A 23185-nucleotide genomic window follows, 5' to 3' on the forward strand; every position below is an offset into this window, starting at 1 on the left:
GAGAAAACAATGATGGGGTGGGGAGGGGGTGTGTGGGGGAGGAAGATTTTTAACCTATTTAAATGGTAGCTGCTTTATACAATGGAAGATGGAAAAATACATACTAAGAAAGCATTCAAACCTCTAGATGCCAATGCTGTAAGCTGAACTGGACTTTTTCTCTGTAGAATTGTCAAGTTGAACACATTTCATATTTATATAATGCTAGTTGAATTCTGCACTCTCAAAAGTATTCTTAAAAACCTGGGATCCAAATACCCTTTGTTTCCAAAGTAAACGAGGTACCTGTGCATTTAAAAATGGTATTTATCTCTAACAAGTGTTCACCGAGTGTCAATTATATGAAGTACAAAGTTGGGGACAGTGGGAGCAGAACAGTTAAGAAAACAGATAAAAATCCTGGCCTTTAAGGAACTTATGCTCCAGGGAAAATCCTATGTAGTTAACTAAATAAATAAATGAAGCAGATAGCCTGTTAGACAGAGAGAGACTTGGTAAAATGATTAAATGAGGAGGCGGGGGCACCTGGGTGGCTCAGTCGGTCGAGTGTCCAACTCTTGACTTTTGCTCAGATTATGATCTCATGGTTTGTGAGTTTGAGCCCTGTGTTGGGCTCTGTGCATCAGCACAGAGCCTGCTTGGGATTTTCTCACTCCCTCTCTTTCTGTCCCTCCCCTCCTCACACTCTGTCTCCCTCTCAAAGATAAATAAATAAACTTAAAATTTTTTTTTTAAATAAATGAGGAAGGGGGATCGGGGATGGGGTGCAATTTTAAGTAGGCTGGTTAAGGAAGGCCCCTTTAAGAGGCAGTATTTAAGCTCTAGGAGGTAGACAGGTATCCTAGGGAAGGAATATCCTTGAAGAAGGAATGGCAAGTAAAAAAGCCAATATGGCTGAGGTGGAATGAGCAACGGAGAGAGTAGAAGTGAGGGATAAAGTCTGAGAAGTTGACAGGGACGGATCATGTAGGGGACTGTAAGCCACTGAGAGGTGGGATGGAAAGCCACTACAGAGTTTTATTTCAAGCATTAATGTGATCTGGCTTACTATTTTTTTTTTTTAACTGAGATATAAGTCACATATCATAAAATTCACCCTTTTTTTTTTAAATATTTTTTTTTATTTATTTCTAGGAGAGAGAGAGAGACAGCGTGAGCAGGGGAGGGTCAGAGAGAGAGGGAGATACAGACTCTGAAACAGGCTCCAGGCTCTGAGCTGGCAGTCAGTACAGAGCCCGACGCGGGGCTCGAACCCACGAACCGCGAGATCATGACCTAAGCGAAAGTCGGACGCTTAACCGACTAAGCCACCCAGGCGCCCCAAATTCACCCTTTTAAAGTGTACAATCAGTGGGTTTTAGTACAGTCAGAAGGTTGTGCAGCCATTACCACCTCTAATTCCAGAACAGCTTCATCACCCCAGAAAGAACCCCCAGGCCCATTAGCCGTTACTCTCCTTCCCCGGCCCCCTTGCCACCACGGTCCCCCTCAGGCCCTGGAAACCACTAATCTACTTTCTGAATTTACGGATTTGCAGATCCTGGTCATTTCATATAAACAGGATCACACTACATGTGGCTTTTTGTATCTGGCTTACTCTCCATGGATGTCTCTGGCTGCTGCGGAGGGAACAGGCTGAACGGAGGCAGAGACAGAAACAGGGGACCAGCAAGGAGACGAATGTAGTCATTCAATACGAGAAGGGCTTGAAACTGGATGGGAGGCAAGATGGGAAGAGTATCCAGTACATTCTGGTAAACTGGACGCCAGGTATGAGAGAAAGGAAAGTCAAGGACAATGCAGGCTTTCAGCTGGAACACCGGAACAGAGCTGACATCAACCCAGGGAGCAGGGCTGGGGGAGGGGCAGGTTGGGAGGACACAGCAGGGGCTGGATTCTGGAGATGTTAATTAAACCTGGGATCCCACCAGCCTTTCGTGCCAAGATACCCCAAAAGGAACTGGACCGGAGTCTGGAATTCAAAGGAGAGGTCTGGGCTGGAGGAACGCCATTTGGGAATTAGAGAATGAAAACCTTAGCACCATGAATCTAGGGGAGATTACCAAGGGAGTGATTATTATAGAAAAGAGAGGATGTCCAACAAAGGGGCCTTGAGCATGTCAATATTTACAGGTCAGAGAGATGGGGAGCAACCAACGAAGAAGTCTTGAGAAGAAAACACCAATGAGGTGGGAGAGCCAAGAATGAACTCTTAAAGACCAAATGAAAAAAGTTATCACGGTAAAAGGCACTGTCTGCTCTGCCCAGGGTTCCTGATGTGCCACGTAGCGAGGGGACTGATAATGAACCACTGGGCTGAGGAACCAGGAACGTGTCAAGTCGCAAGCCATCATTCACAGACCACAGATCCTTCCTCCATCGCTCTGGCTCACTCAGCTCCAGCTACACCCACCTCTGCTTTGACACATCACCTGCCAGGTAAGCGCCTTTCCCAGTTTTGCAAAGGCACATCCTGAGTGGAGAGGGGAGGTCAAAGGCCTGACCACAGTGGGCTCAGTAGACAGTGGAAGGAAAATGGTTACAGTCAAGGGCAATTCTTTTGAGGAGTTTGGCTGGAAGGGGGATGGATGGAGAGAAATAGCTATAATGGGGGAGGGTGGTAAAGAGGGCTTTCTGTAAGATGCAATAAATACAAACGTAAAGAGGGAAGCAGATCATAAAGGGGAGAGCCGAGAATTGCTGGGACAGGTTTGAGGAAGACAAAAGTAAACACACTTTATCTGTTATCAAAGAGTCTGCAATTAAAATACAATGCATCTACTGATGTATGAAAAACAAGGATATGCTTTTCATTTTTCCAGGAGAAACAAAAACCATCATTTAAAATGATCTGGATCTACTTTTCAAGGCTGAAGACATTGGATTGATTGTACACAGAGGGTCAGGGTTAGGGTTAGGCTTTGGGCTTAGAGTCCTAACACCATGTTCAAAGATCATGACAAGTTACAACATCCCAGAAACTTCTTTTGACCTCCCTTTTTCACCCATTAATTACTGATTTAAAACAACCTGTCCTTTCCACTTTAATTGATGAGCTAATCAAATAAAATACACAAACACTGTAAGGCATTATGCAAAACTGTAAGGCTAATTTTTAGTGCTATTAGGTAAGGAGAACTGCATATGCGTGACCTTATTCCAACACCCTATACTTTAGCTCCCAGGAGAGGGGAAAAAACGCAAAATAAAAATATTTGACAGAATAAGTGAAGTATGAGAAAATAAAAGCTATCTGATATTGTATTTAAAACATGCACAATAAGTTGTACAGGAATTATGCCTTAATTTCCTCCTTTACAGAACTCAACAACCCCAAACCTTTTAGTTTAGATTCAGCTGAGACTGGGGCAAAGAAAGAAGTATGCTAAATTTGACTGAAGCCATGAAGCAAGCCCATGCTTACAAAAAAGATGTATCTTTCCATGAATCTCTTCTATTCTCCATGTTCCTTACCACCTGCCAGGATCAACTCAAATCAAATGATTTTCATTCTTAACTTCTTGCCCAATAACAGGCTTTGTAGGTATGTAAAATAAGTTCAAGATTATTATATTTATTTATTAATTTTTAATTCAGGCTGTTTAGTGTATGGACCATAGTTCTTGATCAAGCCATCAACTTTTCTCTTTCTCAGGGCAACCAGGAAACAAAGGTGTATACTCACTTTTTCTAATGAGAATAAAGAGTTACCTACCTTTATCAAGAAACTGTTAACATAGACAATTCTGAGATGGAATTTACAGTAGACACCAAAGCTGAACTCACCTCATTGCTCAAGCTCCCTCTCACATTTGATCAGAACATTCTGGTAAGAACTCAGCCAGCTGTGATACCTCCCAAGATTTTTAAAGGAAAGTGTGAGAGACAGAATATGTCAGGAAACACACACATACCTAAGTACATGTGTGTATGTCACTTTGCTTTAAAATACATCTCTCTTGTTTTATATACACATCACTTGGCAGAGGAATCAGGGTTTCCTTGGGAAGTCATATACAGTTGGCAGGAAAAAGAGCTTAATTACATGTAATTATACAGGTATCTTCACATTTATGACATATTGACTGTATGTCAATAACATATTAGAGGGGCGCCTCGGTGGCTCAGTCAGTTAAGAGTCAACTCTTGATTTTGGCTCCGGTCATAATTTCACAGTATGGTTTGAAGGATTGAGTCCCATGTTGGGTTCTGTGCTGAGAGCACAGAGCCTGCTTGGAATTCTCTCTCTTTCCTCCTCTCTCTGCCCCTCCCACACTTGTACCCTCTTTCTCTCTCAAAATAAGCATTAAAAAAAAATAACATATTAGATACTGACTCTTCACTCAGAATCCTCATCTGCCACTAAAACCTCAGTTACTCTCTAAAATAATTCACTTGTATAATGACCTACATCATAGTTTATAGGAACAGGTAACCCTGATGGGTGAGCGTATTGACCTCAAGCTCCCTCAGGTACAAACTCCAACATTACTGGGGAAAGGATTTATTTTGAGCAAGTGATATTTTTTTAAGTTAAAACACATCATTTACGTGACTCAAAGTCATTTTAAGCATCATTTTTAATTTGGTTATTTTTGAAGAAATTTTTATCATAAAATGCACTACCCTAATGTTGTTATAGTTATTAACAATATAATTAATTAATGCCATAGTTAACATTAATACAATGTTAACTAATCTTGATTACTTAGGGTTGTCAATATGAATACCCAGCAATGGACTACATTATAAAATCTTCACAAACATGATTATCTAAGGAGCAGGAACTTCTCATCCTCACCCTGCAGGCTACACTTTTTCTCAGATGACGGCATCTGTTCCTTACAGCATTCCTGCCCCTCTCTCCACTCTCTGCAGGGAGGCCTCCAGTCATCTACTGCTCCTGAAAGCAAGCCTCCATCTAGCAGGGACCCCATCTCCAAGCAGCTATCTGTTTATTCTCAAAGCAATAGAAAGAGCCATGTGCCCAAAGAGAAGTGCCTCTGTCCCAACCGAGCTGCATGGCTCCGGACAACACACAGAATCCCTTTAGGAGTTCGTGTCCTTCTTCACACAATGAAAGAACTTCCATGAATGAGCTCTTAAATCCCATCCAACCTTAAGACTTTGTGATTAATCTTGCTAGTGGCTGGGAAAGCTAATATCTAAGTTCATTAGAACTGAGCCCAAAGAAAGAATAGAGAAAACTCTGACAGAGGACCTTAGAGGTTCCTGTACTTTGGTACATGGAATTTACAGCATCTTATTTTTGCTATGTTGTGGACTTTTGGGTCTTCTAGGCTCTTCATTTTATTTCCAATAAGCGAGGTTCTTATTAAATGGGACAGAATTACACTAAGAGCTTTTTTTAAAAAAATGAAATAGGAGTCATATATAGTTCTAGTTCTTCCACATAAAAGATAAGAATTCAAGATGAAATTTTCAAAAATCCACAGTAAATTATTCCTTTATGAAAATTTTGTTTCTAAATGCAGTTCCATTTGATAGATCAACAAAAAGATACTGTATACTAAGAAATGACTTACCTATAACTACGTCATGACCATCAACCAAGCCAGCCGAGAAGAGCTCCTGAGATACGCCATCTGCTGTATCTGTCCAAATGTGAAATGAACATGTATTAGTAACCACAAAATAAAAACCAACAACCCAGCACAATGTAAAAGACATATTTTTCATTTACAAAAATCACCCTATGTGTGTTTAATTCAACAATTCAGATTCTATCAGAAGGAAAAATCAGAAGCGATGTGAAATATATTTTGCCATATATAATTTATATCTTTGTATTTATTCAACAGAGGTTATACACAAATTATTTCATCTTTAGTGAACCAAAAAACATTTGCCCTTTGGCTACTGTCTGAATTAATCATCAAATATATCTCTATAAGTTAGTTCAAAGCTGGTCCCAATGACACTGCTTTTCTTTCTTGCTAAGGTTAATTCCAGCCATTATCAATCCTTTTCTGTCATTAGTGGTGACTGAGTCAGAATTTATGGCAAAAGTTGAACAGGTAGCACTTGACACAACCTTATATTTGATACAAACAGCCTTTGAGCTTGTTGGAATATTAACATGAGCTATTTAAATTTATGCTATTAAGAAACTCCTTTAACATGACATTGATCATTTGATAGCAACAGATTCATTCTCTTAGAAAATGTGGTTGAATAAAAGAATGTAGTCTCAGTGATAAGTGACAAGAGTTAGGAATCTTAAAGATGGGACAGGCTGTATCAAGTGAATATAACCAAAATTACTTAATTGAAAGGCTACGAATGAACACGGTAATAGGGAGAAGTCTGTTTAAAGACTTCGTAAAGGGGAATTGATAAATGGCAGTGTGCTCAAAAGAACCATTATGAACCTCTATGTCTTTACAAGGGAGATGACATGGTCCCCATGGCCTTCTGACATTATCATAAGCATCCAGAACTGTAGCTGGAGAAGAAGAAACTGGCTTGGTAGCTGGTAATAACCTAAATGAAAGTTTGACTTAAGTGTCTTCCAGAGTCAGGGACCACCTCAAAGTACTGCTGCTGAATCAAACAAGCATTGAAACTGAACTGCAGTTTGCCATGCCTGAGGCTGCCCTCGGGGGTGGGTGTGTGTGTGTGTGTGCGTGTGTGTGTGCGCGCACGTGCGCGCTTGTAGGCTCACATGAACGTGTTGCTGAAGGTAAAATTATCTTTCACATTTGTGGGCTTTAATGCTCTTAGCCCAGTGTGTGACACATAGTAATTACTCAATAAAAGGTAATGGTGATGATGATGAGCAGCCAAAGATCATCTGAAATGTATCCCACGCTCTAGTGCACTTTCCTTCTCCCTTTCATGCATGACCCAATTTCCCAGATCTCCAATGAAAAATTTTAGAGCCCATGGATACTCTTTGAACATCCAGAGAAAATGTGGCATTCCATCATTTTACTCATTCCACTCTACAATGAGTGACATGGAATAACAGGAGGGAAATGGAAAAGAAAAACAAAGGAATCTTACTAAATTATGAGATTCCATATCAGAGGGGCTAATGTCGGGGCTGTCCTTATTATTAGAAGTACAAAAAGCATCTCATAAAATTCTCTCAGGGATAAAATGATCCCATGGCATGGGATGGAATAATGAGAGGTTCTACTCTGCATGTGAATTAGCTTTGTGAAGCCAACCCTCAGCTGCATCATCTCATCCTCCTGGATGCCACTGGAAACTTCCCTACAAAAAGTGTATTGAATGAAAGTGCCTACATAGGCAGGGATTACATTCCCACCGACTGATCATCTGTTAAAGCATCTGGATGTGTTACTACCACCTCTAAAGTAAAAGTAAGATCTAAGAATCTACGATCGCAGAATGTAGTTGAACATGATAATAATCAAGCAAATCCACATTGTGGGCTAGCACTAAAATGGTACGAAAGCAAATGACATTCTCAAATGATTCAAGTTTACAGCATCTCCTACTATTTTCAGGACTCCTGAATAGCAGATGAGTCACATTAAAATAGCACAAGGGTCATGCTGGCCATTTTGATCCAAAATAGAAACATTCCATGCTTGTGTGCCATTGAGCAGTTATCTTGTAGACATGTAAGTAATATATCAGTAAAGTCAGAAACAGGAACTTGAAGGTAATTGGTGAGTTATTCTTCTTTAAGCTGCTTAAACATTCCTAGTATACAAATAGGTTAAATAATCATAAATAATTATATATGCTCGTTTCCAGAGTATACAGTAAACTAATAAATGCAGAGGGCTCACTCTCAAATGAAGACAGACTGTTGGGTATGTCTGTCATACATTCTATGCTATATTATACATCATATACATACAGCACAGATGTATGCATATATGTATGTACACGTGTACACATGCATGCACAGCTGTAGCATAGACACCATCCAAAATGCAGACAGCAGTAATCACAGAGGTACGGCGACAGGTCCACGGTGTTCTCATTACTGATGGTCTGTGCTCACTGCCCTGGGAAAGCCGGCTATCATCAGGAAGCCAAAACTAACTTTTCTATCTGGTAAACAAAAGCAAACCCTTAACCTACAGTGTGGCAAACGAAGCTGCTTAAGCCAGCACAGAGGACTGGTAATGCTGATAGGGCGATCTTCTCTCCCCAAAGCCTCAATTGAGACATTTCTTTGCTATCATTTCTTTGCTATCTCTTGAAGTTAAAAACTCATTTTACTGCCACTGTAAATTTTAGATAATTGGATGAATAAAAACAACCTTTAAATAAGAATCTGTTCATTTACTTACTGTACTTGAAATATTTATTATAGAATTACTAGATTTTGTCACAGTACTGGCTGGTCAATATATATTATGAGGCAAAGTAGAGAGCTTTTGGATAACAGTGACTGTGGCTGTACAATTTCATAGACCAACTCTAAACTGTCAAAGATGGATGTTCCCAGAAGAAAGATCAATTAGCAAATTTGTTTAGGCTTTTTTTGCATATATTTTGTAAAAGGTACTTCATATGTTAGTTTAATTGAAATATAGTGGGAATCATTAAATTTTTAGGCTGAAAGGAGACTAGAGGTCAGGGCCAGTGTGTCCATGGCTACATATGGCCCAGGAACATACTGTGTTTGGCCAGCAGTGGTTTTTTTTTTTTTTTAAAGCTGAACGTGAACAGACAGAACTGCCTCGTTTCCTGAAGTCCCCAAATCCCCATTCTACCGCCTGCTCTGGCTCCTGTACACATCTGAGTTTGTGTCTTCTTACAGGTTCTAATAGGGAGGTCAAAGCAGCTACGTGACTAACCAGATAATATGCTAAAAAGTTTCAGATTTTCAAAATTCTAGCAAATCAAATTTATTTAATCAAATCAAAATGTACATGGAGCTCTAATACATAAAATAATTACAGTGTTGTTAGCTTATATCTATTAATATATTCAAATGTATGAGCCTAATGTATTTTGTTTTAATAATAAAATAGCATGTATTTTAGGAGGTTTTCAATATAGATATCAAGGCTGCTTTCATATACTTAAAAATCTGAAACCGTCAGGAAGAACAGTCACACTCTCAGCATCAGCATCTGATTTTCACCTCTTTGGGTTGTTCTGGTTATAAACTAAAGAGAGGAAACAGCAATTTTTGCTTAAAAACTAATCTTGTGGTCCTCAAAAGCCTGTTCGTATATGTTATTTATCCATTAATTAACCAAACTACTAGAGATTCTCCTGCATAGCAGGCACTTGTCAAGTGCTAAAGATCCCAAGAAATGAGACACGGGTCTAGGAACTCCAGGCATCCAGGAGCTGAGAGAGCAACCAGTCTACCTTTTAAGCCGGCTTACTGACTATTTAAAAATAGTAAAACTGTATTTAGAGGCAAGAATGACAATGTTCCTACCAAGCTGGACCAATAGAGACCACAGACATTCCTCCACACAGGCTGCATATAATAGGAACTGAGAGCAGAGGGGCAAAGCAGATCCCTTTTTTGGGCGACATCTTGTTCGTAGCTCACCTCTCACTGGGACTGCTCTCTGCTACTCACTACACTCATCATGGTGTCCTTTAGGCCCCGCAACCCCACGCCACTACTTGTTCTCATGGTTCAGCTAACACAGTGAATTTGTATGTGTGTATATACCATGCAGCCGGTGACAGGAACTCATGTAGTCAGAGGGGTTTGGTTTGGATTCCCCACAATGATTGTAAATCCTTCCTTCCTTCCCTCCCCCGTTCCCTCCATCCTCCTTTCTTCATTTGTAAAGAAAGCATTTTCAAATTGCAAATTATAACCACATACGTGTGATCAATTTCTTAAAGGCTCTTTGCAGCAATAAAGTAATAATTTCAATTAAAACTTACCTCTTCCTGGAGTAAACTCAAATCGTATGTCATTAAGTTCCTTTCTGGAGTTTCTGAAATATATAACATGTAGCACATTAAAATCCAGTGAAGTATAGTTTCATCAAACTAACTGTATTCCAATTTTTACAAGATGCTACTAACAGGTAGATAGGATTTTACAGTTTTGGGTTATCTCTGGATACTTCCTCAAATGGGAGAGATAGTTATGACAATAATAAATGGAGATATTTAATTGAATTATATCAACATTTTTATTTCACAAAATTCCAAAAATAAAATGTTATTTTATAAAATCTACACTAAACCAATAAATTTAAATATAATTCCATAATTAAAACTTTCAGAAGATTTGAATCTGGAATAAATAATATTCAATACACTTTTTATATTTTTCCTGAAAACAGTATTTTATCAAATTATTTAAAAAAGTGAAACAAACAGGGGCGCCTGGGTGGCTCAGTTGGTTAAGTGTCCAACTTCGGCTTAGGTCATAATCCCATGGGGTGTGAATTCAAGCTCCATGTTGGTCTCTCTGCAGTGTGGAGCTGCTTGAGATCCTATCTCCCTCTCTGCCCTCCCTGACTCATGATCTCTCTCTCTCTCTCTCTCTCAAAAATAAATAAATGCTTAAGAACACATTAAAAAAAGTGAATGAAACAGGAAAAACAGTCTCAATGGTAAGGTTTATGACAATGACAATACTATGCATTAAATTACGCAGCAAAATGCCCAGAAAGAGATGTGTATTTTGGGATTAAAAATTTTACTACATAGAGGGGACCCCTGAATGTTGTTTAATTATCCATTGAATATATAAAGTTTTTTTAAAGTTTATTTATTTTGAGAAAAAGTGTGCAGGAGAGGCAGAGACAGAGAGATGGAGAGAGAGACAGACAGAAAGGAGGAAGGAGAGAGAGGGAAAGAGAGGGGGAGATGGGGAGACGGGGTGGGGGGAGAGAGAGAATCCCAAGTAGCCTCTGCGCTCTCAGTGTGAGGCTTGAACCCACAAACCACAAGATCATGACATGAGCAGAAATCAACAGTTGGATACTCAACTGACTGAGTCACCCAGAAACCCCAAATAAACTTTAACAAATAAATATCAAATGCTTACATAAAACTGTAATACATATATATGTATATGCAATCCAAAAACTTGACACTAGGGAAATATGGAACAAGTAAATACCTAAGATAGGAGTTTTCCATTTATATTAATTTCAAAAGAGGATATGGGGCAGTGAACTATAGTTAGAATGGTTTTAAATTCTCATAAGAACACTAAAATGTTATGAGTAACTCAACAGATGCTACAATTAAAGTTAATAAAAACACCATAAGAAACTGCAGTAGGAAACACGAAATAGTAATTTCTTCAAACCCTCAACTACTCGCTAAGCTGCCAAGGGTCCAAGCCAGAGACAAGAGCTGGCCTGAACACCCATCCCAAACCTCCTCCTCCTGGAGCCAGAAAAGTCTGATCAAATCCTATTAAGTACTCCAGTTTGGGACTCTGGAGTACTATCTCCTGGTCTCCATGAATGGTGCCCACATCACAATGACACATGCCTGTGGACCCTTTTTGGTCTATAGCTGGACCTTGTTTCTCTAGGTCCCATGACATCCTACCACAGTCAATACAGGAGGCCCAGAAAAATGACAAAGGCATGGTACCCGCTTAGAGAAAGCCTTTCTCCCAGGGCCTAGAGAAGCTGGCCCCGGTCTGCACCTTTCCACAAGCAGAGAAGTGGAGGGTCAAGAATTCAGGAGAAGCCCAAGCCCAGGGAACAGAGAAAAGCACTGAACCACTATGTATCTTTTCCCAGGTGTCCCCCCCCTCCCCCGACTCTGTCAGTACACTCAGAGACAGAATGGGACTAGGGGATAATAGCAATTCTTAAAGCCGTACTTCTTTTAGGAACTTCTGAGAATTTGAAAACTGAAGACTAAACTCTCTCTAAAAAGGGGGACATATGACTGACACATGAAATTACAGACAACTGAAGATGGTTCAGAAATCAGCTCAGACCCCAGACTGAGCGACCCTCTCCTGGAGGTGGAGGGGGCCATGAACGATCAGTGCCTGCGATGGAAGGGCTGTTTGCCTGTGGCACCGCTGATCTGCCGGTGTCGCCACATCTTTACATGGTGCTTTCATATGTATCAGGAGTTCTTCAACTGCTTTCTTTTTTTTGTAAACTTCCATAATGCCTGGCTTAAGATATATGGATTCTTATTTTTGCTTCTGTGTTAAGTCTGTTGCAATATCACATATCAGGTTGCCAGCCACTGGAAAATTCCAATCTACGTGTTGCAATAAAGAAAGTGAAAAAGGCACATAATTTCTTAGTGTTATTATAAAAATAGTTTTGACCTCATGGGCTCCCTAGAAGGGACCTAGGGACCCCCAGGGCCATAGGAGCACACTTTGAAAAACAGGGATATCAAATATTATAAATCAAATCTCATTTCGTTTTCTTCCAGCAATCAACCCTTGAAATATGCAAAGTAGGTATTACTTGTTTTCCATTTTTTAGATGAACACATTCAAAGGCCTTTCCAAGTTTACAAATTTAGTGGCAGAGTGAGAACCAACAATTTTACACTGGAAATACCTAATACAAGTATAGAAAAGTGGATTTCTTTTCACTTTTGAGAAAAAAAACAATATTCCCCAAGGTTTTGCACATTACCATAAAAAGATCAGCAAGCACTCATTTATTTAATAGCCTTGGTTTTATGTGCTGTATATTAACAAAGGCTGAAGTAGAACTAAAACAGTCCAATAAGGGGAAAAATGATCATTAGGAAAGCAAGTATTTATAGTGTATTTAATAATGAAATGACAGAAGGAGAAAAAAAAAAGAAAAGGAATTTGATTTGGTGCTAATTTGTGTCATTGTTCCTTTCCTTTCTTTTGGTGAGTCTTGTCTAAATTAGCTTGTCCTACGAAGGCTATGAGAAGAGAGGTATAAGACCTGTACCCAGAATATCTTCATGCACATCCTGATTCTTTAAATATTAATACCACAGAAGTAATATCCAACACCCATAGTCTCTACCTACATCAACTATGGCTGAAGTAATGGTGGTGGCCTAGTCAAGTCATTCTTTTATGGCTCTGAACCTAAAATACTTGCCTTTGAAAAGATCACAGTGATTGATTGTGAGTAGTAGACTTGTCTCATCAGTATGAAATATAGTTGGAAAAATGCCTAATTGGATCTAACTACTGAAGGTCATCCTTTTATAAAGAATTAATCTTTTCAGACTCATACCTAACACCTTTAATTGAAACTACATTTACTTTAATTGATATGGCACAAGATACTCTTGATTTCAGAGAAGCTGAAAATAGGTATGATTTAAGGCCAGAAACTAAGTCTGTGCAACTTTATAGAGGAAATGTTTAAAACTTGAGAGTAATAGCTTCAAGACTCAGGCTACCTTTGATAACTCTTATTAAAACCCTTTTAATACTAAAAAAGGCCAAAAGAATTCCCCAACCCAATGAAAAACATACTTCTAAATTCAGAGATAAACACAAACCCTTATTTCTCATTGTAGGTATACATTACATCATAAAGGCAAAGGTCTACAGGGCTCAGACAGAATATTTGTTTTTTAAAATAGGTGATACCATGACATGGTTTACAGCCCAAAAGATACAACAGAGTATTATGTAAAAACTAGACTTCCTCTTGACACTCAACTACCTGGTCCTCTTCAATGGTTGAGGTTTTCGGTGCATCCTTCCTGAGATGTTTCATGCATATATTAGCAAATAAACACACATAATTCCATGTAGCCTGTTGAATATAAATGTAGCATACTATATCCATTGTTCTAAGCCTTGTCTTTTAACTTAAATATCTTGGAATTTCTCCATATGGGTTCATAGAGAGTGTTCTTTCTTTTCTTTTCTTTTTTTCTTTTTAATAGCTACATAGTATATCATTGTCTGGCACCCACGTCCTTTTTTTGACCAGTTCTCATTCTGGGAACAGTTAGTTTCCAGTCTTGTTCTATTATAAACAAAACTTAATTGTGTATAATGCTCCTTGTCCTTACGTCGCTTTGCAAATACATGAGTATGAAAATAAATTTCTAGAAGCAAACTGCTTGGTTGAAGGACAAGTGCATTTGCAATTTGACAGATACTGTCAATTCCTCCTTCATTTAAGTTGTACTGATTTATACTCTCACAAGCAATTGGTATATGCCCTTGCAGGAACCTTAAATGAGTAAAGCAAGAAATACACACACACACACACACACACACACACACACACACACAAAACATACATACATACAAGGAGACGGGAGGACTCTGACAGCTGGAAAGCTTCTTTCCCATTTAAAGAGGGCAACCACTACTCAGCACCAGCTGTTAAACCAGGCAGGAATTTGGGCTCAGTTTTGTTTAAAAAACAAAACAAAACCACAACAACAACAAAAGTGTACACACACACACACACACACACACACAGACACACACACACATACACAAACGAGATATATATAGGCTATGTCCATTCTCAGTGACAAATCAGAGATTCAAACTGTCGTGTGTAAAGTCTTCCTTCTTGCTCATTCAACCCATCAGCAAGGAACATAGTGAACAATCAAATGAAGCGGCTGGCTATGGGGGTGGTGATGACAATCATGTGAGTGAACAGGTAACTGTCCCTGGCGATGGAGGTGCAGAAGGCCTGTACAGTTGAATTTTACAGGACGTAGCATTTTTCTGCACTTCTTAACGTACCATGTGAGGACAGTCTGATAGAGTTAATGCTCCTGGAGGGTTCCAGAGCCAAAATGCCAGCTCAGGACTACATGTATCCCTTAGCTTCACATTGATGTCTTTTAAGTCCATGCCAAAAAGTGTATGGGGGCACATACACCCCATACAAGCCAGATGTGATCAAAATGCTTAGAAGCCCAAAGACCACTGATTGTCAAAGGGCATCATCAGCTGTAAGTGCCATTGGCATTGCATCCTCTCTACTCTGGAGGGAGGATGAATGTCAACCATTTCCCCAGGCTCTGAGGTTGAAGGACGCAGTTGGGGTATCACTGTCAAGTATGGTGTTTCCCAGGGGCACAGGGGTGGCCCCTCACTTCTAAGCAGCAGACAGCTCCCTTTTTCCTTATGTGAACCTGAGACTACAGGTCAGGATGAAGCTGCCAGCATCTAAGCAAGTCCAGAGGGCCTCCCACTCCCAGGCTCCTGGAATGTTCCCCCCTTTTGGGAGCAGGATGAAGACTTTGAAACAGGCTGGGCTAGGGATCAGGACATCATTTTCAGTTCAGGTTTCTCCTGCTCTTGACAATGAACTGAAGTCTTTTCCCACAGGCTTAGGGGAGAAATGGACTTTGGCTCCCAACAAGCTTGCTGGGCATCCCCTTCCACGGCAGCAGAGAGCCTGGTACAGACTGAGGATATAACGGAGCTGCGGGGACAGAGGTCTGCATTCAAATCCACTCACCACTTATTTGGCATCTGCAGTCCGTTTCCTTAACTGTGACATGGGGGAAATAATAATTGATGGTATTTACTATCTGCCAGTATATGCTTGGTGCTTTGCGTATGTTATCCCATGCCATGCTTAAAACATGCCCACCTTGATGTGAGAATGGCTCCTGTCCCATTATTTTATAGCTAAGGAAACTGAGGCCTACGAAGGGTAAAGGAAAAATCCAAAATCATGTATCTAATTAGCAGATCTGAACTAAACCTAGAATGGAATGAATGTTACCCACGGTCTGCTCCAGTGCACAACCCTCACTGTGGGCCCTGTCTGGAGTCTATAGATGCTCCTGACTGGTCTCTCCACATTCAAGGTCAGGATCTACACAGGAGCCAGGAAGCTTGCTATCTGGAGGTATGATCAGCCACACTCTTGCTGAAAAACTCCATTTTCTTCCCCTTATTCTTAAAACAAAATTTAAAATCCTTAGCATGACACCTCAAGACCTGCTTCTACCTGTCCCTCCACCTTCAGCTCTCCCACACTCTCCCCTGCTCACCTTGTTGCGGTCTCCTGGCCTGCCCTCCCTCACCGGATACAGCTTTGCAAGGGCACAGTGTGAGTGAGGGGGGAGGTCAAAGGCCTGAGCTCTGGAGACAGTGGGAGGAAAGGGATTACAGTCAGGGGCAATTCTTGTGAGGAGTTTAGCTGTAAGGAGGTGGTGGGAAATACTGTAATGTGTGGTGGGGGTAAACAGAGGGCTTTTCTAAGATGGGAAAAAAGAGATATTCATGTGCTGGGAGGTGGGCAGGTAAAGAGGGAAACAGATGGGGAGGGAATGGAGAAATGTTCCTGGGGCTGCAGCATATCGGAGAGCCAGCTCCCCTCACTGCTAGGAAATCTCCACTCTCGCCCTCACTCCACCTGACTGACTCCTACTGTGTTCTGGGGCCTGGTCGTGTCTTCTGGGATAGACCAGGCAAGAACGGTAAAGACAGCCAGAGGAGGGCAGGTGCTGTCCTAGCCTCCAGATCTGTGCTCAGTACTTCACATTCTGCACCAATGGAATGTGATTAATGTCCATCTTGTCCACTAGATGCTAAATTCCCAAAGACCAAAGACTGTCAGCTTGCCTTGTTCACTGCTCTTCCCCTCAGCACCCAGCACAGTGCCTCGGGAGTGCACAGGTAATATCTGTCACGTGAATGAATGAATGAATGAATGAATGAATGAATGAATGAAAATTTTACAAGCCAGGCTTCTGTCAAGTACCTCTCCTTGGCCACTACCACCCTGGTTCCTGGCTGCCCTTTCTCTGTGTGCCCAAGCACTGCTGTCTGCCTGTCCCTTTGGGGTTAATGTTCTGTCCTGACCATCTTCCTTTCTCCTCCTCTTTCTCGATGAGTAGTTCCAAATGCATAACTCAAACCCAGGTACTGCGCCAGAGCTTTAAACCTATTATCCAAGTGCCTACACAGTATCTCTCCATGAGATGTCCAGACACAGAAAACTCCAGCATATCTACAATGGAATACATGGCTTTTTCTCTCAAATTCACTTCTCTGTCACCTCCTGATGGCAGCAAATGGTGGGGACAGCCAACTATCATGGCCTGTGGGTCAGATCTCCATAAGATCTCTCAAATCATCCATTTCTCTAAAACTCCACTACCGCTGACAAAAGGCAGGGCACCATTATCTGCTACAGATGAGAATGAACAATCGAATGAACAAAGGGTGTTTTACCCTCACTCACTCACTCACACACATACACGGAGAATGTTGTCGCTAGAGCTACAGATGTACAGCAAAAGGAAAATGCCGTAAAAGGTTGAGGGAACTATTACTCAGGGTGTAAACCTTGGCAGATGAATGCGTTGTGGCCCAGGAAGAAAACTGTACTTAATGAGATGTGGAAAACGATGCCAAAACAACAAGAAGTTGAAGGACACCTACAAGGAAGGTCAGAAACAAAAATCAGGAAGAGAAAAAAGAAACCTCCTGTGTCCAGGCTGCTCTGACGCAGTGTTTACGCCTATCTCTGGGCTTTCCTAGAGCGGAGTGTTTAGGTCCCTAAGGACTAGGGAAGGGTCATCTGAGCCCTGCAGCTCAGCCACTCGCTGGCAATGACCTTCGGTTAGCCACCTCATGTCTGCAACCTCCACTCCAGGTTCTTTTGCAGGAAAATGGGAAACAATGCTTCCCTCTGGGATTAAAGGAGCTGTGTGCAGACACTGTGTGGGCCCCTCACAGTGCTGGCAGGCATTCTGGTGCCTGATATTCTGAAGCCCAGAGAAGTAGAAAGTCATGGTTCCAGCCCTTCAAGGGTCCACCATCTCTGCAGAGAAAGACCGCTGACGGGAGGTGAAACTAGCGGGGAAACCCCAATGTAAATAAGTGCTTTAAAAGTAGTAGCAGAAAAAGAAATATTAGACTAATTCAGAGAAAGGAGCATTTCCTCACTATTGGTTCTGACTCTATTCATCCTTCACACTCCTGTCAAATTAATCTTCTCTGAGGTAAAGGACTAATCACAGAATCATATAATTTTACAACTGACGGGGGCCCTGGAGGTCACCTTAATCCACTTCCCTCATTCCTCAGTTGAAGAAACTGAAGCCAAAGAGATTAAGTGGCTTGCTTAAGATTACACAGCTGGCTAATTCACTCAACACTCCATAAATACTTATTGATCATCTACTAGATGTCAGGTCTGTCCTAGGAGCCATCAATGGCAGAAATGACACCTAGACCCAGGACTGAGGCTTCTAGATGACTGCTTTTTATTCTCGACTGGTGGCTTTCACACTGCAGGGTGAGCCGCGGTGCACACTCTTTCCCTCAGTGACGTCCCTTCCCCAGTAGTTAAGAAGTGCTGTACACAGTGAGAGATGTTACAGATGGGGATGTGTTTTTATACATGCTCAGTGTGATGATGGCACAAATAAAGGCCAGAAGCCACTGCTGTACTCATCAGCACTGTGCCCTAAAAGCCCTTCCTGAAACGGAAGCTCTCCTCCAAGTGCACAACTCCACATACCTTGAGCTATGCTGCAGGAGTGTAAGTCCTCGCACCCAAACCTTGGCCTTGCATTTAACTTGCCTCAAAAGAGCCTTATGGAGAGGCGCCTGGGTGGCTTAGTCGGTTAAGCGTCCGACTTTCCCTTAGGTCATGATCTTGCGGTTCGTGGGTTTGAGCCCCGCATTGGGCTCTGTGCTGACTGCCAGCTCAGAGCCTGGAGCCTATTTCAGAGTCTGTATCTCCCTCCCTCTCTGACCGTCCCCTGCTCACACGGTCTCTCTCTCTCTCTCCTAGAAATAAATAAGAAGAAAAAAAAAAAGCCTTATGGATCAGAGAGTCTCCTAAAATGTGAAAGTGACATTTCCTTTCAGCACCGTCCCAGATATATGCCTATGGCCTAGCAAAGTAGAAGTTTGATAGCATCTAGAATTCTAGTCTAGACCAAGCCATGAGGCATCACCCAGCTTACGATCAATGTCAAATCAAGAGATCAGGAAGCCACACCGTTCCCTTTAATAAGAAAACATGAGCAGTGACTAACTGTGCACACGTGTACACACACACACACACACACACAGTTTCTTGAAATAGGTATCATATCTTGATCTTAAAGAATCCGACCTTGATGCTGGTTGTCTGCAGGTCTGTCTACAACTAGAACCTCAGACTAAGGACTCTGGTGCATCCCATTGGTTACTGAGCAGCCTGAAGGACTTTTAGACTTGTAGCTTGGAGGAAGCAAGTGGTCTGGTGGCAGAGGATTTCATACAGCTGATCCCTAAATTAGAGGTGTGTGCACAGAGCCTTGCAAAGAAATTTCTGATACTCTGTGCAATGCTGATACCTATGAATAAATCATATGCAAAAGTATTATCATAAATAACTGTCTTTACTGTCTACAGAAATAGTTTTCATCTGGAAATAATCCTAACTAAGTTCCTTTAACAGAAACCTCATGAAGATCTCCATGCCCGCCAGGTAGAGGAAGTGGTTGTTTCCTCTCACTCAACGTGCCCACTCTCCAACCTCACTAACTTATTTCCTTTTTTCTCTAGTACATACTTTGGAAAATCATGAAAATTACTTTTACAGGAAATTTCAAGGAGGAATGAAACAAATTCACATGCACCTCCCATCCAGAACTCTTAAAATAGTAACAGTTTGTCATATTTACATCAGCTTAATACATGAAATTTTAATAACATTTTGCCACATAGTACAAAATCGATTGTTATGTCTCAACTGTGGTAAATCATGAGCAAACAGATTATTGCACAAGGGCTCTGTCAAGTTCATGAAACTGTATTTTCATGGCTAGCAGTCCTTTTCAGCATTTAGAATGTTCAATGAATAGATTTACTGAATGGATTTTTACCGATAGGAAAAGAAGGAAATGGAGTGACCACAGGAAAACTAGACTCCAGTGTATGGTTAGTAGAAGTAGAAACATTAGTCTAGTTGAAGTTCACATTTTTTTTTAGTAGCAAGAAACACTGTTAAGCAGGCTTACTAGTTACGTTTTTTTGTGTATGCGTCTTGATTGAAATCCACTGATACAAGTATAGAAGGAGTCCTTACTGATGTTGTTTATGTTTGAAAGTTTGCTCTCAGGGTTTACTGCAGAAACCTCAGGCTCCATGTTCCTGTGATGGATACCTCTCTTCAATGCATTAAGGATCCCAAGTCAACACGCCACATAAGTTATACTAAGAATGCAAGGGCACCTTTAAGATGGGAATTCAACAAATGTCCATTTGGGCTCTTGATCTTGGCTGAGGTAGGTGTATTTATGAAGATAAATACAACATGTGGGGCAGTGGGCAGTGGTGCACGCATCTGCAGCATTCCTGAATGAGTCAAGGTTCAAGATAATGTAAATTTACTTTAAGGCACAAGCTGTTACAATATCTAATCATTATGAGAAACTATTCTCTTCTTTGCCATTTGTCTTAATTCGTGCAAAAAAGGACAGTAAGTAGTTCAAAGTTAAACCAAATATCCAACCAAACATCTGATTATCAAAAATAACAGAAATTAAAGGGAACAGAGAAAGCGATAGGATACACCCTTGAGATCTTAAGTTACTCCCACTGAACACTGAATTTAGCTTTGTTTCCCTACAGCTCAGGAAAAAAAAAAAAAGGAAAGTATTGCATGATAGAGTTCTTTATCAAAAAAGAAACATGCAAGGCAGATGTTTTCCCCTTGGCATTAATATCAAAGAGAAATTTTGTATGGAAACCCCTTTATAAGGGACACTTGAGTAATGCCTTCAACTCTGCTGTAAAGGACAGAAACTTTTCCTCATATAAATGTCTTCCAACTATGTGGTGTAAAAGATGAACATTTTTTTCTCCCATGTGCTGAAAGCACCACATTAAATCTTGCCTAAGTGATGGCATTTCTGCTGGGAGCTGAAATAATATAGCTGAGGTACATTGTTCATTCTAGAGAAATGAATGGCCCATACAGACTACTTCTTGATGCCCTAAAAGTGTCTTTGTCAAGTGCTGCGATGGGTAATTCTGTGACTGAACTCTGACCAGCATCTGAAGGCGTATGACAGTCTATGCATTGATTAAACAAAGATCTTTGCCTCTGACTAACACGGACGTGCAGAGGTAACATTCTGTTGTGACCATACAGGAGACTGACCTAGGTTATGTCCTCACCTCAAGAGGTGGTAAATATAAAGATGGGCAGGCTGCAGGGTGTCTGCATTTCAAAAGGAAGCTCCGTGGCTGGCCAAGAACTTGAACATGCACTCAGCTGAACACCAAACTCTGTTGCTTCAGAACGGAGAAAGAATCATTGTTTGCCTGAAAGTTTTAAAGAATGCCCGCTATGGGGCGCCTGGGTGACTCAGTCGGTTGGGCGTCTGACTTTGGCTCAGGTCATGATCTCACGGTTCATGGGTTCAAGGTCTGGGTCGGCTCTGTGCTGACAGCAAGCTCAGAGCCTGGAGCCTNTGGCCACTACCAATCAAGAGAGTCAGGAGAGAACTTTAGTATAGCTACAATAATATATAAAGTGAACAGATAACAATAAAATTCTTTAAACTTTAGCCAGGTGATCACAAATGTAGCAAGAACTATGTTTTATCTTAACTTTTCTTTTATATGTATAATCATATTCAGGGAAAGCTACATTAAAAACTAGCAAATTTAAAGGGAAAATGATTTAAAATACCCATCTGACAGGGGCACCTGGGTGGCTCAGTCTGTTGAGCACCTGACTTTGGTTCAGGTCATGATCTCACAGTTCATGAGTTCAAGACCCAAATCGGGCTCATGGCTGTCAGCCTGTCAGTGCAGAGCCCTCTTTGGATTCTCTATCTCCTTCTCTGTCTGCCTTTCCCCCCACTTGCTCGTGCACATGCTCTCTCTCTCTCTCTCAAAAAAAAAAAAAAAAAAAAAAAAANGGACTAATGAACTGTAAGTGTTAATACCAGCATCCTCTGGATTAGACGTGTAAGCAGACTCCTCCCTGGCTTTTCTGCAGGTAGGGCCTTAAGGTGAATAAATTTAATAATACATGAGACAGAAGAAATATTTTCTCTTTTGGTCCATTTCAGAGAAATGGCCTATAAGTAAATGTATTTACAGTCTAGTGTGGGTGACCCTTGGGCAAAGACATCATAAATCCCCAAACTGGACTTTCCTGAAATTACTTCAGCAAATGGCTATTTATAAAACAGCCACACAGAAAATAAACCTTGTTACTAGGCATTTGATAGGTAGTTGATGGGCATCAGAAAGAAATACACATATATTAGAGAACATCAGACAGGTGTTGTCAGGATGCTGGATTAGGACAAGACTTTTCTTCAGAATAATGTAAAAACAAAAATGAAATAACTAAAAACCTCAAGCCACTGACCCCCTTCACCCCCTCAGTAAACCATCCAGTTGCTTTTGAGGCTTGGAGTTGTCGGATTCTCCATGCACTGACACTAACAGGGTTGAAAAAGCATTAAGAGTAGGCAGGCACCTGAGGGTGAGCGTGAGAGGCTTCCTTTGTGTTAATATACCCTAAAAAGGCAAGGTGATGTGAAAGCATTTGCATATGATTTAAAGTGACGGATAATTACCTTAAAATGTTTCTAAGTATTCCTACACAATTGCTTTTTCAATGTGAAGATGGCCATAAGTAAGGGGGAAAATCTCAAGTTCATTCCTATCTGCTTCCCATGGATGCCCTTTCGAAAACCCCATTGTTGGTTTGAATAAACAACTAACTCTTCCTATGACTGTATGGTGGTCCTTGGAATGCAACTGTCATGGGACAGTTCCTTCTCATCTGATGCTGGCAGATTTCTAAAAGTCAACATTTATACCTTCAGCAACTACAGAATTCATTCTCTGCATCGGAGCACTAATTTATGGTACTCATTGTCACAATGTTTCAGGAAGAAACCATCCCTTCAACAGTCCCAATAAAGTAAATAAAAATGGAATGGAAATCAACCATCCCAACTGGAAAATTCCAAGTACCTACAGTTCACCGAAATTGGAAAGACCCTTGACCTAACCGTGACGCTTACTCTGCAACAGTGCGGCATCACTACCTCCACCAGGAAGGGCATAATTGAGAACAAGACTCAAAAGCAGACTTGCATAACACAGAATCTTATTCTAATTCCTCCAAACAACTGTTTGCCTGTGTTCAAACATATGCTGCATGACTGTCAAATACCGAAGTTGATTTTCATGTGTGAGTCATAGAATCCATTATTTTATAATTCTACACACATTTTTGAGGTTATTGAAAAACACACTGAGAATGCTAAATAAGCAACTTCCACGTGAGTAACCGCACCAGACAGT

The 23185-nt window shown here is 40.9% G+C and overlaps 1 protein-coding gene across 1 annotated transcript in view; it reads right to left on the minus strand.

Annotated features, from left to right (window-relative positions):
• The window catches only part of STK39 (serine/threonine kinase 39), a 258475-nt gene that overhangs the window by 52392 nt on the left and 182898 nt on the right, over window positions 1-23185 (minus strand). The window contains exons 16-17 of the mRNA XM_077751175.1: window positions 9865-9917; window positions 5547-5615 (exon numbers count right to left, since the gene is read on the minus strand). Coding sequence (XP_077607301.1) covers window positions 5547-5615; window positions 9865-9917 — 122 coding nt within the window. The remainder of the gene's footprint in view (window positions 1-5546; window positions 5616-9864; window positions 9918-23185) is intronic.

The sequence above is a fragment of the Crocuta crocuta genome, unplaced genomic scaffold (genome assembly GCF_008692635.1).
Source record: "Crocuta crocuta isolate KB4526 unplaced genomic scaffold, BGI_CrCroc_1.0 scaffold219, whole genome shotgun sequence".
NCBI classification, from domain to species: domain Eukaryota; kingdom Metazoa; phylum Chordata; class Mammalia; order Carnivora; family Hyaenidae; genus Crocuta; species Crocuta crocuta.